At 31.4% G+C, this 12,687-nt stretch overlaps 1 protein-coding gene across 1 annotated transcript in view; it reads right to left on the reverse strand.

Annotated features, from left to right (window-relative positions):
- The window catches only part of TBC1D5 (TBC1 domain family member 5), a 35,927-nt gene that overhangs the window by 14,772 nt on the left and 8,468 nt on the right, over nucleotides 1–12,687 (reverse strand). The window contains exons 2-4 of the mRNA XM_067267160.1: nucleotides 9,634–9,742; nucleotides 8,076–8,181; nucleotides 36–125 (exon numbers count right to left, since the gene is read on the reverse strand). Of these exons, the coding sequence (XP_067123261.1) occupies nucleotides 36–125; nucleotides 8,076–8,181; nucleotides 9,634–9,742 (305 nt within the window). The remainder of the gene's footprint in view (nucleotides 1–35; nucleotides 126–8,075; nucleotides 8,182–9,633; nucleotides 9,743–12,687) is intronic.

Consider the following 12,687-nt stretch of genomic DNA (forward strand, 5'->3'; position numbering starts at 1 on the left):
AATATTGAAATAGTCATTCGGATGTAAAAATATACCTTATTTTGAATGTCTTGATATTTCTGACGTAAAATACTTGTTGATTTAATCCATTCGGAATGCTTCTCGGGGAGACATTCTAAATATATCTGTAATAAAATTTGTTAAACTTAAATTAAATTTCATTAAATAAGTATATAATTAAATGATTCATTTTTATAATTATATATTATTTTGCATATAAATTTTGTTGGAGTTTAACAAGACTAAATTATTCATAGCTTAAAATTTTTATAAATGTCTATAGAATTATTAATTTAATTATGCAAATCTTTTCGCACCTGTTCCACAGATCATCTCAAGCAACTTTGCTTATTCTGGAATGTTATCTCGTGCAGGTTCGAATATATATGAGCACGATATTTCAAAATTTTTAAAAAAACCGTTGGAACATTCCATGTAAAATTTAAAATATAAACAATAATAAAAACATTAATAAAATTGATTCAATAAACATATTGATCCGCTAAATAATAATTTAAGGGACGTAAACTAACATAATATATAACTATATTTTTATAGGGGATGAGGATATGCTATATGCTTGATTAAATGGGGTGTTTGTCAATCATGAATTTCCACGCAGTTGGCAAATTCGTTGCGTCTTTATAGTTCAAACATCTACCTGTTGTCCCTGATTTGTATATTTCAAATTTTTCCATGGTTAATGCTAACGATGGTGAGCGTACTTGTTGGATAACTTTGGCTTCATTCCAATTAATTACTGATCCCTCAGTTTGTGCCATTTTTGATAAGGTGGTAGTGCAGTGCCCTTTACTGATGTCATACATATGTTCTTTTAGTCTTTTGTTTAAGCCTCTGTTAGTGACTCCTATGTATTCTTTATTCAGGTCCAATTGATCATTTTCGTATGGGATTTTATAGACCCCAGAGCATTCATCCGCTTTTGTGCTATCTTTGTCGTTCCTGAGGACACTGTAGATGGTGGGTGCGCGCTTATAAATCAGCTTTGCATTCTTACATTTGGCTATTTCCTTCATTATCGTGGACAATCCTTCTCTGTACGTGAATTTAGTTATTTCCCCGTTTGCATTCCCTTTCGGTTTCTTTTTATTAGGTGTTATGTAAGAGTTTATTAGGTTTTCGACTATTGATTTTTTAAATCCTAGGGTTTTTGCAATGGTTCTAATTCTATTCAACTCTTGTATTCTGTCATACACGTTGGAGCAATAGGCAAATGCTCTTCTAATAATGGCCCTAAACGCCGATAGTTTGTAAGTGGGCGGATCGTTTGATGTGGAGGGAATGTATAGTGGGTCATGCGTGGGTTTGATATATACTTTCGTAGATAAGGAACCTTCTTTAAATGTAACACTGATATCCAAAAAATGTACTTCTGTTGTGCTGAGCTGTTCCAGTTTTAGCATCAGGCCATGGTTATTCGAATTCATCGCATTCAAAAAATGTTGTATCTTTTCGTCTTTTTTCCATACAATTAGTATGTCGTCGACGTATCGTTTGTATAAAACGATATCATCTTTAAATGTTCTAATAGTAGTTTGCTCCAACTTACGTATCACCAATTCACACAGTAGCCCAGACATTGGGCTGCCCATGGGCACACCTTTCTTTTGCTTATAAATCTTGCCATCGAAAGCGAACACTGAATGGTAACATATTAGGTCAGCCAGTAGTTTCATGTCTTCGGGGTAGGCTGTTACCCTTGGGTCTAACGTGCTGAGGGTGTCCACCAAAGCTTGAAAACATGCATCCAGTTTAATTGATGGATATAGATTTTCGAAATCCATAACTGAAGCAATTTCTTCTTCTACTAAAGATATGTTTTGGAGATCGTTAACCACGTTCAACGGGTTCTTTGTGACATATTGGTTATTCTCAATGTGCTCGGACAAATATCTATGTAGGTTCTTTTCTAGTTTGTAAGTTGGTCCTTTGTGCTTTTCAACCACTGGTCTAATCTGCTTTTTATCTTTATGCGTTTTAGCGAATCCGAAGAGTCTCGGTACACTTGGGCCTGTTACACTTGTTCCTTTGAGAAATGGAAGTATTTTGGTGATTGGTGATTTCTGTAATTTTTTGACCTTCCTGTCTAGGTTATCAATTATATTATGATCCACCCTTTCGCATTCTGTATTTCTTATATATTCTTCCAGTGTGTTGACATAATGTCGCTTATCCATAATATAATTGATAACCTAGACAGGAAGGTCAAAAAATTACAGAAATCACCAATCACCAAAATACTTCCATTTCTCAAAGGAACAAGTGTAACAGGCCCAAGTGTACCGAGACTCTTCGGATTCGCTAAAACGCATAAAGATAAAAAGCAGATTAGACCAGTGGTTGAAAAGCACAAAGGACCAACTTACAAACTAGAAAAGAACCTACATAGATATTTGTCCGAGCACATTGAGAATAACCAATATGTCACAAAGAACCCGTTGAACGTGGTTAACGATCTCCAAAACATATCTTTAGTAGAAGAAGAAATTGCTTCAGTTATGGATTTCGAAAATCTATATCCATCAATTAAACTGGATGCATGTTTTCAAGCTTTGGTGGACACCCTCAGCACGTTAGACCCAAGGGTAACAGCCTACCCCGAAGACATGAAACTACTGGCTGACCTAATATGTTACCATTCAGTGTTCGCTTTCGATGGCAAGATTTATAAGCAAAAGAAAGGTGTGCCCATGGGCAGCCCAATGTCTGGGCTACTGTGTGAATTGGTGATACGTAAGTTGGAGCAAACTACTATTAGAACATTTAAAGATGATATCGTTTTATACAAACGATACGTCGACGACATACTAATTGTATGGAAAAAAGACGAAAAGATACAACATTTTTTGAATGCGATGAATTCGAATAACCATGGCCTGATGCTAAAACTGGAACAGCTCAGCACAACAGAAGTACATTTTTTGGATATCAGTGTTACATTTAAAGAAGGTTCCTTATCTACGAAAGTATATATCAAACCCACGCATGACCCACTATACATTCCCTCCACATCAAACGATCCGCCCACTTACAAACTATCGGCGTTTAGGGCCATTATTAGAAGAGCATTTGCCTATTGCTCCAACGTGTATGACAGAATACAAGAGTTGAATAGAATTAGAACCATTGCAAAAACCCTAGGATTTAAAAAATCAATAGTCGAAAACCTAATAAACTCTTACATAACACCTAATAAAAAGAAACCGAAAGGGAATGCAAACGGGGAAATAACTAAATTCACGTACAGAGAAGGATTGTCCACGATAATGAAGGAAATAGCCAAATGTAAGAATGCAAAGCTGATTTATAAGCGCGCACCCACCATCTACAGTGTCCTCAGGAACGACAAAGATAGCACAAAAGCGGATGAATGCTCTGGGGTCTATAAAATCCCATACGAAAATGATCAATTGGACCTGAATAAAGAATACATAGGAGTCACTAACAGAGGCTTAAACAAAAGACTAAAAGAACATATGTATGACATCAGTAAAGGGCACTGCACTACCACCTTATCAAAAATGGCACAAACTGAGGGATCAGTAATTAATTGGAATGAAGCCAAAGTTATCCAACAAGTACGCTCACCATCGTTAGCATTAACCATGGAAAAATTTGAAATATACAAATCAGGGACAACAGGTAGATGTTTGAACTATAAAGACGCAACGAATTTGCCAACTGCGTGGAAATTCATGATTGACAAACACCCCATTTAATCAAGCATATAGCATATCCTCATCCCCTATAAAAATATAGTTATATATTATGTTAGTTTACGTCCCTTAAATTATTATTTAGCGGATCAATATGTTTATTGAATCAATTTTATTAATGTTTTTATTATTGTTTATATTTTAAATTTTACATGGAATGTTCCAACGGTTTTTTAAAAATTTTGAAATATCGTGCTCATATATATTCGAACCTGCACGAGATAACATTCCAGAAGTAAGAAATTGCTTGAAGATGACCTGTGGAACAGGTGGAAAACGTTTGCATAATTAAATTAATAATTTCATTAAATAAGTATATAATTAAATGATTCATTTTTATAATTATATATTATTTTGCATATAAATTTTGTTGGAGTTTAACAAGACTAAATTATTCATAGCTTAAAATTTTTATAAATGTCTATAGAATATACTTAATAGCTCTGTTTATAACATCTCTCAGCAACTAAGTTACATGATAATTAGACAGTGAACATTTAGGCCCTTAAAAGTGGTGTTTTAGGTGCTTAAAATAGGCTCTTAAATTGCCTCATTTAGGCTTTATAAACAAAAAATAGATGGCCAAAATTTGCACAATGAACAGTTAACGTACTTATCAAGATGAATTCTTTATTTAACATATGTATTCCATACAAAACAAATATATTCAGAATGATGCAAACACAAAAGTAGACAATTATCTTTATACTTTTTATTCATTCTGTTTCCCACAGTTAGCTTCACAATATATTACAAGCACTTTTTCCAACTTTCAATAGAAAAGTTGCAACATTTGTTACTGAGAATTAATTTGTATGCAAAGAAAGAGCATTCCACAACAGAGCAAAGTTTCTTCAACTTTGCTCTTGTTCATATACAAGTTTCCCACTACTTTCAAGAGCAGTAATATTATCTGCAATAAATGTAAAATGAGACTTAATGTACACCGAGTCATTCAAAATTTCCTTGGCTTTAGTTACACAAACTGCATCGTCCACTAAAGTGGCCAGAAGTTCCTTTATATCAGAGAAATGTTCACTGTAATAGTTAACAGCCTTCAGTCAAGTTCCCCAACAAGTGAGAACAGATTCTGGAGGAAGAGCAATGTCTGGGAGCATCTGCCAAATAGCTTGCAATCTTGACAGGGCTTTAATGAACATTTTCTTCACAGAGGAGATGAGTTTATTCACCTTCCCATATTCTACTCTGATTTGCTTGGCTACTCAATTGAGACCATGGGTAAAGCATGTCACATGGACAACGGCAGGAAAAAAATCTTAAGTGTTTTCATGGCAGGAGCCATGTATGAAGCAGCATCTGTTACAGCTACAAGAACTTTGTCTTCATCAGGATTAATTATCTTTAGTTCATTGTTCACAAAGGTTAATGTGAACCTAGGTATACAAAATGGTGGTGCATCCAGTAACCCCGATGGCAAGTGTTTTTAGAAAATAAATGTAGATGGCGCTGATAGTAATGATGCATTCGTATGCAAATATCCATCAAAAAATTATCGTCTGGAAACATTAGGAATAATGTGAATTTCGAATTTTGGTTACAATGTAGATGGATTATGCATGTTGTTAATTTTTTAAAGGTGTCTGTGTTTTTTTAAAATTTGTACAATTTACTCAAAGTCTTTAAAGTTATCAAGGAGGAAAGTTTGTCAATGGTAACTATCATGTTAAATGTGTCCTTAATGTGTTTAATATGTGTTAAATGTGATAAAAGTGTATCTAAAGTGTGTTAATGGTGTGTATATGAGGTAAAAATTTTTGTAAATGTTTTAAATGTGCGTATAAAGTGTGTAAATGTTATAAATGTGTTCAATTTGTCAAAACCAAGGATATGTAATAGTGATTTCCAACTCTGAAAGACAACTTGAACGACACATGGAAGGTAGGTGGCCGTGGATCGCAGGTGCCACCATCTATGGAGATGCTGCCTATTGTAGATGAAAAGGCAAGAGATGTGAATTGTAAGGCTGCAGTTCTTAAGAGGAGTAAAATTTATGTACAATACGGGCAAATTTTGTTCGAACCACTGATGTATAGAATCTTACAAGTCACTTCGTCCATACATTAATTGAATTTATAGGTAGTATGATGACATTTTTATTTTTCCTTTCTGGTCCAAGAGTAGGAAAAGTAACCAAAAGCAGGAGAAAAGGTAAGTAGCAAATTTACGTTTAAAAAATGTTTTAGTTTTAGAAAAAGTTTAAATATAGGTGCGTTTAGGTTATTGTCGACAGTGGCCATCTTGTTTGCACACACAAATGTGCAAACAAGATGGCGACCGGAAGCACTGCCATTTTGTATACGTAGGTTCACATTAACCTACACAAAATGAGCCCACTGTTTCATGGTTAGTTTTAGTCAACTGTTTCATGTAGATCAGGTGAACTCTGGAGGGTCCATCAGGATCAAGCTTGATTTATGAGGAGCATCCTGTGCTTGTTGCACGAGGTGGTATTTCTTTTCACTGGACACCTACAAAAAATATTAAATTTTACTATTTGTTGTTATTGATTGTTTTTAAACTACTTTATATTTTATATATATTAACATTATACAGTATATACAATATGTAATTTGCAGTAATATTTTAATTTATGAAAATAATTTTTTTTACTGACCTCTTTATTACAGGGGGCACAGAATAATCTTGCCATCCGACACACGTAATGGGGAATTCTTGAAGTCATTGTCGAATTAATGAAGCTTTAGATGTTTTAACTTTTGGCATTTTCACTACAATTTTATCTACAAGCAAATACTTCAAAGACAAAAATAGAACTAATCTGCAGTAGACTGTCAGGCTGTTATTCTGACATTAGTTGGAATTTTATGACTTGGTGACAAAAGACTAGGTGCCGCTAATTGCTATTTTTGGAGGGTATGATGAAGGGAGAATTTGTAATATTTTAACAGCCTTAGAATGCAGGCAGTACAATATTTTAAGACTCAAAGTAAACCTTTGCGGGAAATGAAACAAGAAATTAAAATCTTTTTAAAAATATGAAAACAGACTAAACTTTATGTTTTAGGCAAAAAGGCAGCAACGTCAAATTAGGCATTATAAAATACCATTATTTTGGTCTAAATGTTCATGAAAAGTGCTAATACAAAATCTTGGCCATGTATATGCTAAGGGAAAAAAGTAGGCATTTGCCTAAACTCCACTGTCTAATGATAATGCATTTTTGCTATGATTATATAATCATAGTTCAAATAATATATACAATATATATATATAACTTGACATAATTATATGTTATACCATCATCTCTGAATGACATTTCCAAATTTATTAGTATGCCTGAAAGAATTTGAATGCATAGTTTTGACTATATCCATGCAAATTGCATAGATTCAAGTCTGGGAATCCTGCAGGTTAATATATCACTATTTTAGCTTGAAAAGCACCCTGTAGTAATAATTTTTGGAAGTTTTTGCTGTAGAAAAATTCCCATCATCTCATTAAGGCATTCCCAACCTTTTATGACTTTCTGATGAATAGCCTTTTCTGTAGCAGCTGGAAAATGACAAGTTTATAGTCTCTGAAAGCTATTTGGGAAATTCATTAGTCTGTAGAAGATTACAATCTTCTGTACAAAAATCAGGATTTTTTTTAGCCTTTTTATGGACAGAAGTTTCATCTTAAAATATTGTAACTTCAAATCCTTAAATATGTTTTTATAGTTAATCTATATTGTATTTATGTTAGATGTAGTATTAGATTCATTTTGTCAAAACAGTGAAATTTTTATGTCAGTTTGAGGTCATTCCTGTTTTGTAATGAAAATAAAATTGTGTCAAATTATCAGAACAATATAAAAACACTATCCTAAAAAACAAATGCATCTGTTATAATCAAATCAATAAACTGATAGATCATCTTAGGCTATATTTTGACAGACCAAAACAATATCAAGTAATGAAGAACAAACACCTTTTGTATTTCTTCCAGCGCACAATTTTTATTAGAGAAAACTAACATTTTCAGCCAATTTAGTGGCCCTCGACAGGTTATAGAACTATGTTTTCGAAGGGGTACAAAAGCATTTGTTATTTATTGTAAACAGTTTCAGTTTTTGGGGAGTTTTCAAATATCAAGTGATGTGATTTAAATCTACATTACATTATTTATGAAAATAATAAAATGAATTAAAATACTAAAAGAAACACATAAAACAACAAATTCTTATATATACATAATAAGAATATCAATAAAATATAATTAATTATAATTTTTATAATATATACATACTTTTTTTAATATTAAACAACAAAATTTTTCAAATTTAACTGTTAAAGTATTCGCATTAAAGCTATTTACCCGCCAACATATGCTACGAAAATGGCTTTGTCTAAGCTGTCCTTTAAGTCCCATTGTCCGCAGCTTTCCAATACAGTTTGCTTCCAGTAACTGATCCCATTCTTCACTAAAAAATAAATAATTTCAAAACTTTAATCTCAATCATACATTAACTGAAATTAACAAATGATAAATTAATAGATATACAGTATTTACTTCTAATATTTCCTAACTAACTTATTAACCAAACAATCGCCTTAAATAATCGGGCTATAAATATAAGAGATGGCACTTAACAATCATCTACCTCTAGTAACAAATTACTTAGTATTTAATCATTAAATAGCAGATTTATAACCTGATTATTTAAGGCAATCATTTGGTTATGTATCTACATTTTTATTTAATACTTTAATTTGAAGACCATTAAAAACGATCTAAAATGGCAGCAGTCTTTGATTAACATTATATTTTGCAAGTTTAAAAGGTTTTTGTGCACTTAAATTTTCTTTAGTTATGTCGTTATGAAAATTTATGTTCCAAAAGAAATATTATAGACAAAAACCTTTAATATCAATTCAATATTTGCCCTATAAGGATTATCTCTTTATGACGAACATTTAATGACTCTCAAAAAACTATGTAAAAACAGATATATTTTACAGTGTCAACTATTCCTCGTATCTCTGGCACTATATTATTGAGTATTAAAAGTGCTTACTTCAAGAAGCCAAATCATTAATTAAATAATAAACATTTTCATCCTAATCCAGAATGGCCCCAGCTTATAACTCGCATAAAATAAATGATGCTAGTCTAAATAGCAGAATTTTTGTAAAGGTGTTACACAGGCAAATTCATATACCGGAAATCCTTGTTAATTTGAACTTGGATAGTTCAAAATGCCATTAGTTTATAACTGTTGTATTCGTTCCGACCAAGAATGTAAAAATTTACATGTTAGGAATTTGGTTGGTTCGAAATACAGCTACTGTGAAATTTAAAGTGAAAATTCTGTCTGAACTGTGATATGCTTACGTTAACACATTCATTTAGACTGAAATGCCTCCATACTATAAGAGAACAATAGATCAAGAACGACTCTAATCTGATCAACATGGCTTTGCTTTTACAGTAACACATTTTCGAGTGTCACCTTACCCATAGAATATCCTTCTTTCCTTTATATCATAAAATACAGCTAGATTTCATTAGATAAAGGACAGATTGTAAATATTTGTAAGGCTCTAGGCTAATAGATTTTGGAGAATTACTACTTTTTTGGTTACTTTAATAACAATATGGATTAAAAAATATTGGCTATACAGTGGCTACTTTCAACTTAGTGACATTTGCATTGTGGCATTTTGCAGTGGCACCTTGAAATATATTCTTTGTTAACATGTGGAATTTATGCTATTATCAAGTGTGCTGGTAAAGAATGATAACTTATTGATCCTCCTTCATTCATCTAAAGATAATATACGACCACAAAAATAACTCTGACTTTACTAAACTAAATTATAATAACGTTTCCTATTTATTAATTTAATACTGATAATTCATTATACGGACTTACCTGTAGCATTTTTCATCGTTGTTAATTTTTCCGTTATTTGAAAAATGATCGTCTGTTATCTCGCACTGAAGTATCAACTTATCGTTAATGTCCAACAATGTATTAGTCACTGAAAAAGTTTTTAATAAATTAGAATTTGAAAATAATTAATCTATAATTACATTATTATATTTTTTTATTACTTTGTTAATATAAAACAAAATTTTACTATAAATTCTATTCTGACTTATTTTAATGGTGAATGTACAGTACATTTCTACAAATCAGTCTTTTCGGGGATCATTCAAAATATCAGTAACAAACTTCACGTTATTATGATCATTGTTAATACAAGGTCTTCCAAAACACCTGCTATCATTTTAAATTATTATCTAAGAACATTGTACGTTAAAACATTAGAAAACTCTCTAAGTTTCCAATTTGCATCAAACTATTTACTTTATCTTTAAAAGTTTCCTTGCTGTTTATTGTCCAAGTTTAATAATAAAATCAAACTTTCCACCTGCATATTACTTTTAAAACTAAACAACAATATAACATTAAAAACACAACCTGTCTACAGAAGAAATCAACTTGAGTATTAACCAATGAGCATCAAACAATGATCACTTAGTTGTGACAAATTACTTCCAGTTTCTTCCTCATTTGTTAAACATGTCACCGCCATTATAAATGGTGTTACGGAAGCTTTTTCGTTCGGATATTGAAATGCAATGAAGTTTACTATAATAGTTGTTAAAAGCATGATTCTTTACAGTTAATGCATGCTATAAAAAATTAATTAACAAAAAAGCTGTTCTGCCATCTAGTGAAAGAAAATGAAATAAAAATTCACGTATACTACCTGACATGTTAAGCAAAAAGTGCCGACATCGTTAGAGAATGTGCTGACTGGTTTAACTGAAGCAACATCACTCATAACATTGTTCTCAAGTCGATTCTTTCTGTAGACAGACTACAACTTACAAGAAATATTAAATATAGTTTTACCAATAATAGTGAATTAAATATATATTTAATAAGCATTTAAAATTACAAGTCTGGCTATTTATATAAGTTAATAGAGACAACTTCTATAGGTTGAAATTTCATTTAATTATCAATTTCAGTTTCGAAAAATCATATAAAATTCAGGAAAAGAATCAGAAGTTGGCATGAATTTATATAATTTCATATTATCGGAGTGAACGTATTTCAGAATGCAGTTTAAAAATCATTCATCCACAGAAGGATACATTTATCATTGTCAACTTGACATTAAGTATCTAATTCACTTTAACAATACAATCAATACTTGGTATTCACAAACATCAATTATGAATGCATGGCAATCATTAGAAGCATTAGACAGGTGCCATTATCTGCACATGACCCTTTAGCACTGATTTCAACACCAGTTGGTTGCATCGATCGGATGAGAGAACACGTAATCACATTTCTGCCACTTTGCTTATTACTTTCTGCTTGCATTACATCGAGGTAAGTTGATTCCTAGACTTTGAGGTCTGTCGATCCATCCATCTTTCTTTAATCTTGAAAATGGAGATGATGAAAGACAAGAACCTATTTTTGAAAAATGGGTTCTGACCTGTCACTTGAAAGATTTTATTAATTAGATATAAACATATAACACGCATACAACAGTCCGATTCTTTTTTTTCCCATAATCAAAACAACTAGAAATGAGGTTGTTGGATTAATTTGCTAGATCTTCATCAGTTGTCAAAGACGTTGAGTTGTATCTTTATTAACTTGAAGTACTAGGGGAAGACATCAATTGTTTCTTTGCAAAATTTGGATTCTTTTTAGACTAGACTCAAGCTAAATAGCTTAATTCTATCCAAAAAATCAATAAAATTTTTATCAATTTTACACAAAGGACTCTTGTTAGCATCAACTATCAGTTAGTAGCATCACTTTTTCAACTCCTCGGCAGAAACCCGTATTTTAGTTTACACTTAACTCCGAGTAAGGAAACCAAGGTAACTGTTTCACGAGTCTTTTTTTAGTCTGAAATATATGCATAGTGTCCTATTAACATCGACACCTTTCCTGCTTACTTTCCAGAATTCATATTATTGCTTTCATAAAGTTTTGACATAGTATATCTAGCTGATTCTGTATTCAAAATTTTAGGATATTTTCAGTTTTATTTATTGATTCTCAAATCAATAAAGTGTTAAATCAATGAGTTTTAAAAAGTTCCAACTGGTAGCTTGAATATTACAGAAGGTATTGTACATACTTTTCTTTTAAATAATTTTGTTTTTAAAATATTAAAAGGCTAAGATAAGTAGTAGCACAGTTGCTGACTAAGAGTACAATGATTCAACATTATAACCTTGAATCCAATATTACATAACACTCATGAAGGTCAAACTACTGGCAGTCGTCACAAAAACCAATGCTAACGATTATCTATTGTATCGATATTATTATATTAAAAAAAAAAAACAATTTGCTTATTAAAATTAAGATGTTAGTTCATGCGATAAATCATTATTGATTTGAAGATTATATATTAAATCATTTGCTAATCACATAACCGATAGATCAATTTACAAGATGAAGTCAATAAACGTGTTAAAATATATTTATTGACTTATCAATGAATGAATTAAAGGCAATTATCAATCAATGAATTAAGAGCGGCAAGTGGATTCATTAGTTTAACATGATCGATCTTTTATCACTCATTATCAATGTACACCGTATTAATTTGAATTTAAGATTCATTTTTTTGCACAATTCGTGAATTTAATGTTGGGTGTGTCTTAAATTCGGAATATTTTTTGCCACTTTTGAGAAGTCTATGTGTAATAAAAATTTTACAGTACTTTCACATTACTGTATTTATATTTTTACCCTTTAAACTAAATTTACTTCTAATCACTACCCAATACTTCCTGAAAATCCAATTTTAAAACTCAACGTACAGTACCTTAAATGTAGTAATTATCAAATCTATAATTAACCTGTTACGATATTAATTTGATTGACAAAAATTTTTTTTACTTTGCCTAATTAATACATAAACAGGATGATGATGATGAT

The sequence above is a fragment of the Centruroides vittatus genome, unplaced genomic scaffold, assembly GCF_030686945.1.
Source record: "Centruroides vittatus isolate TY-2023 unplaced genomic scaffold, ASM3068694v2 contig_298, whole genome shotgun sequence".
Taxonomy (NCBI): domain Eukaryota; kingdom Metazoa; phylum Arthropoda; class Arachnida; order Scorpiones; family Buthidae; genus Centruroides; species Centruroides vittatus.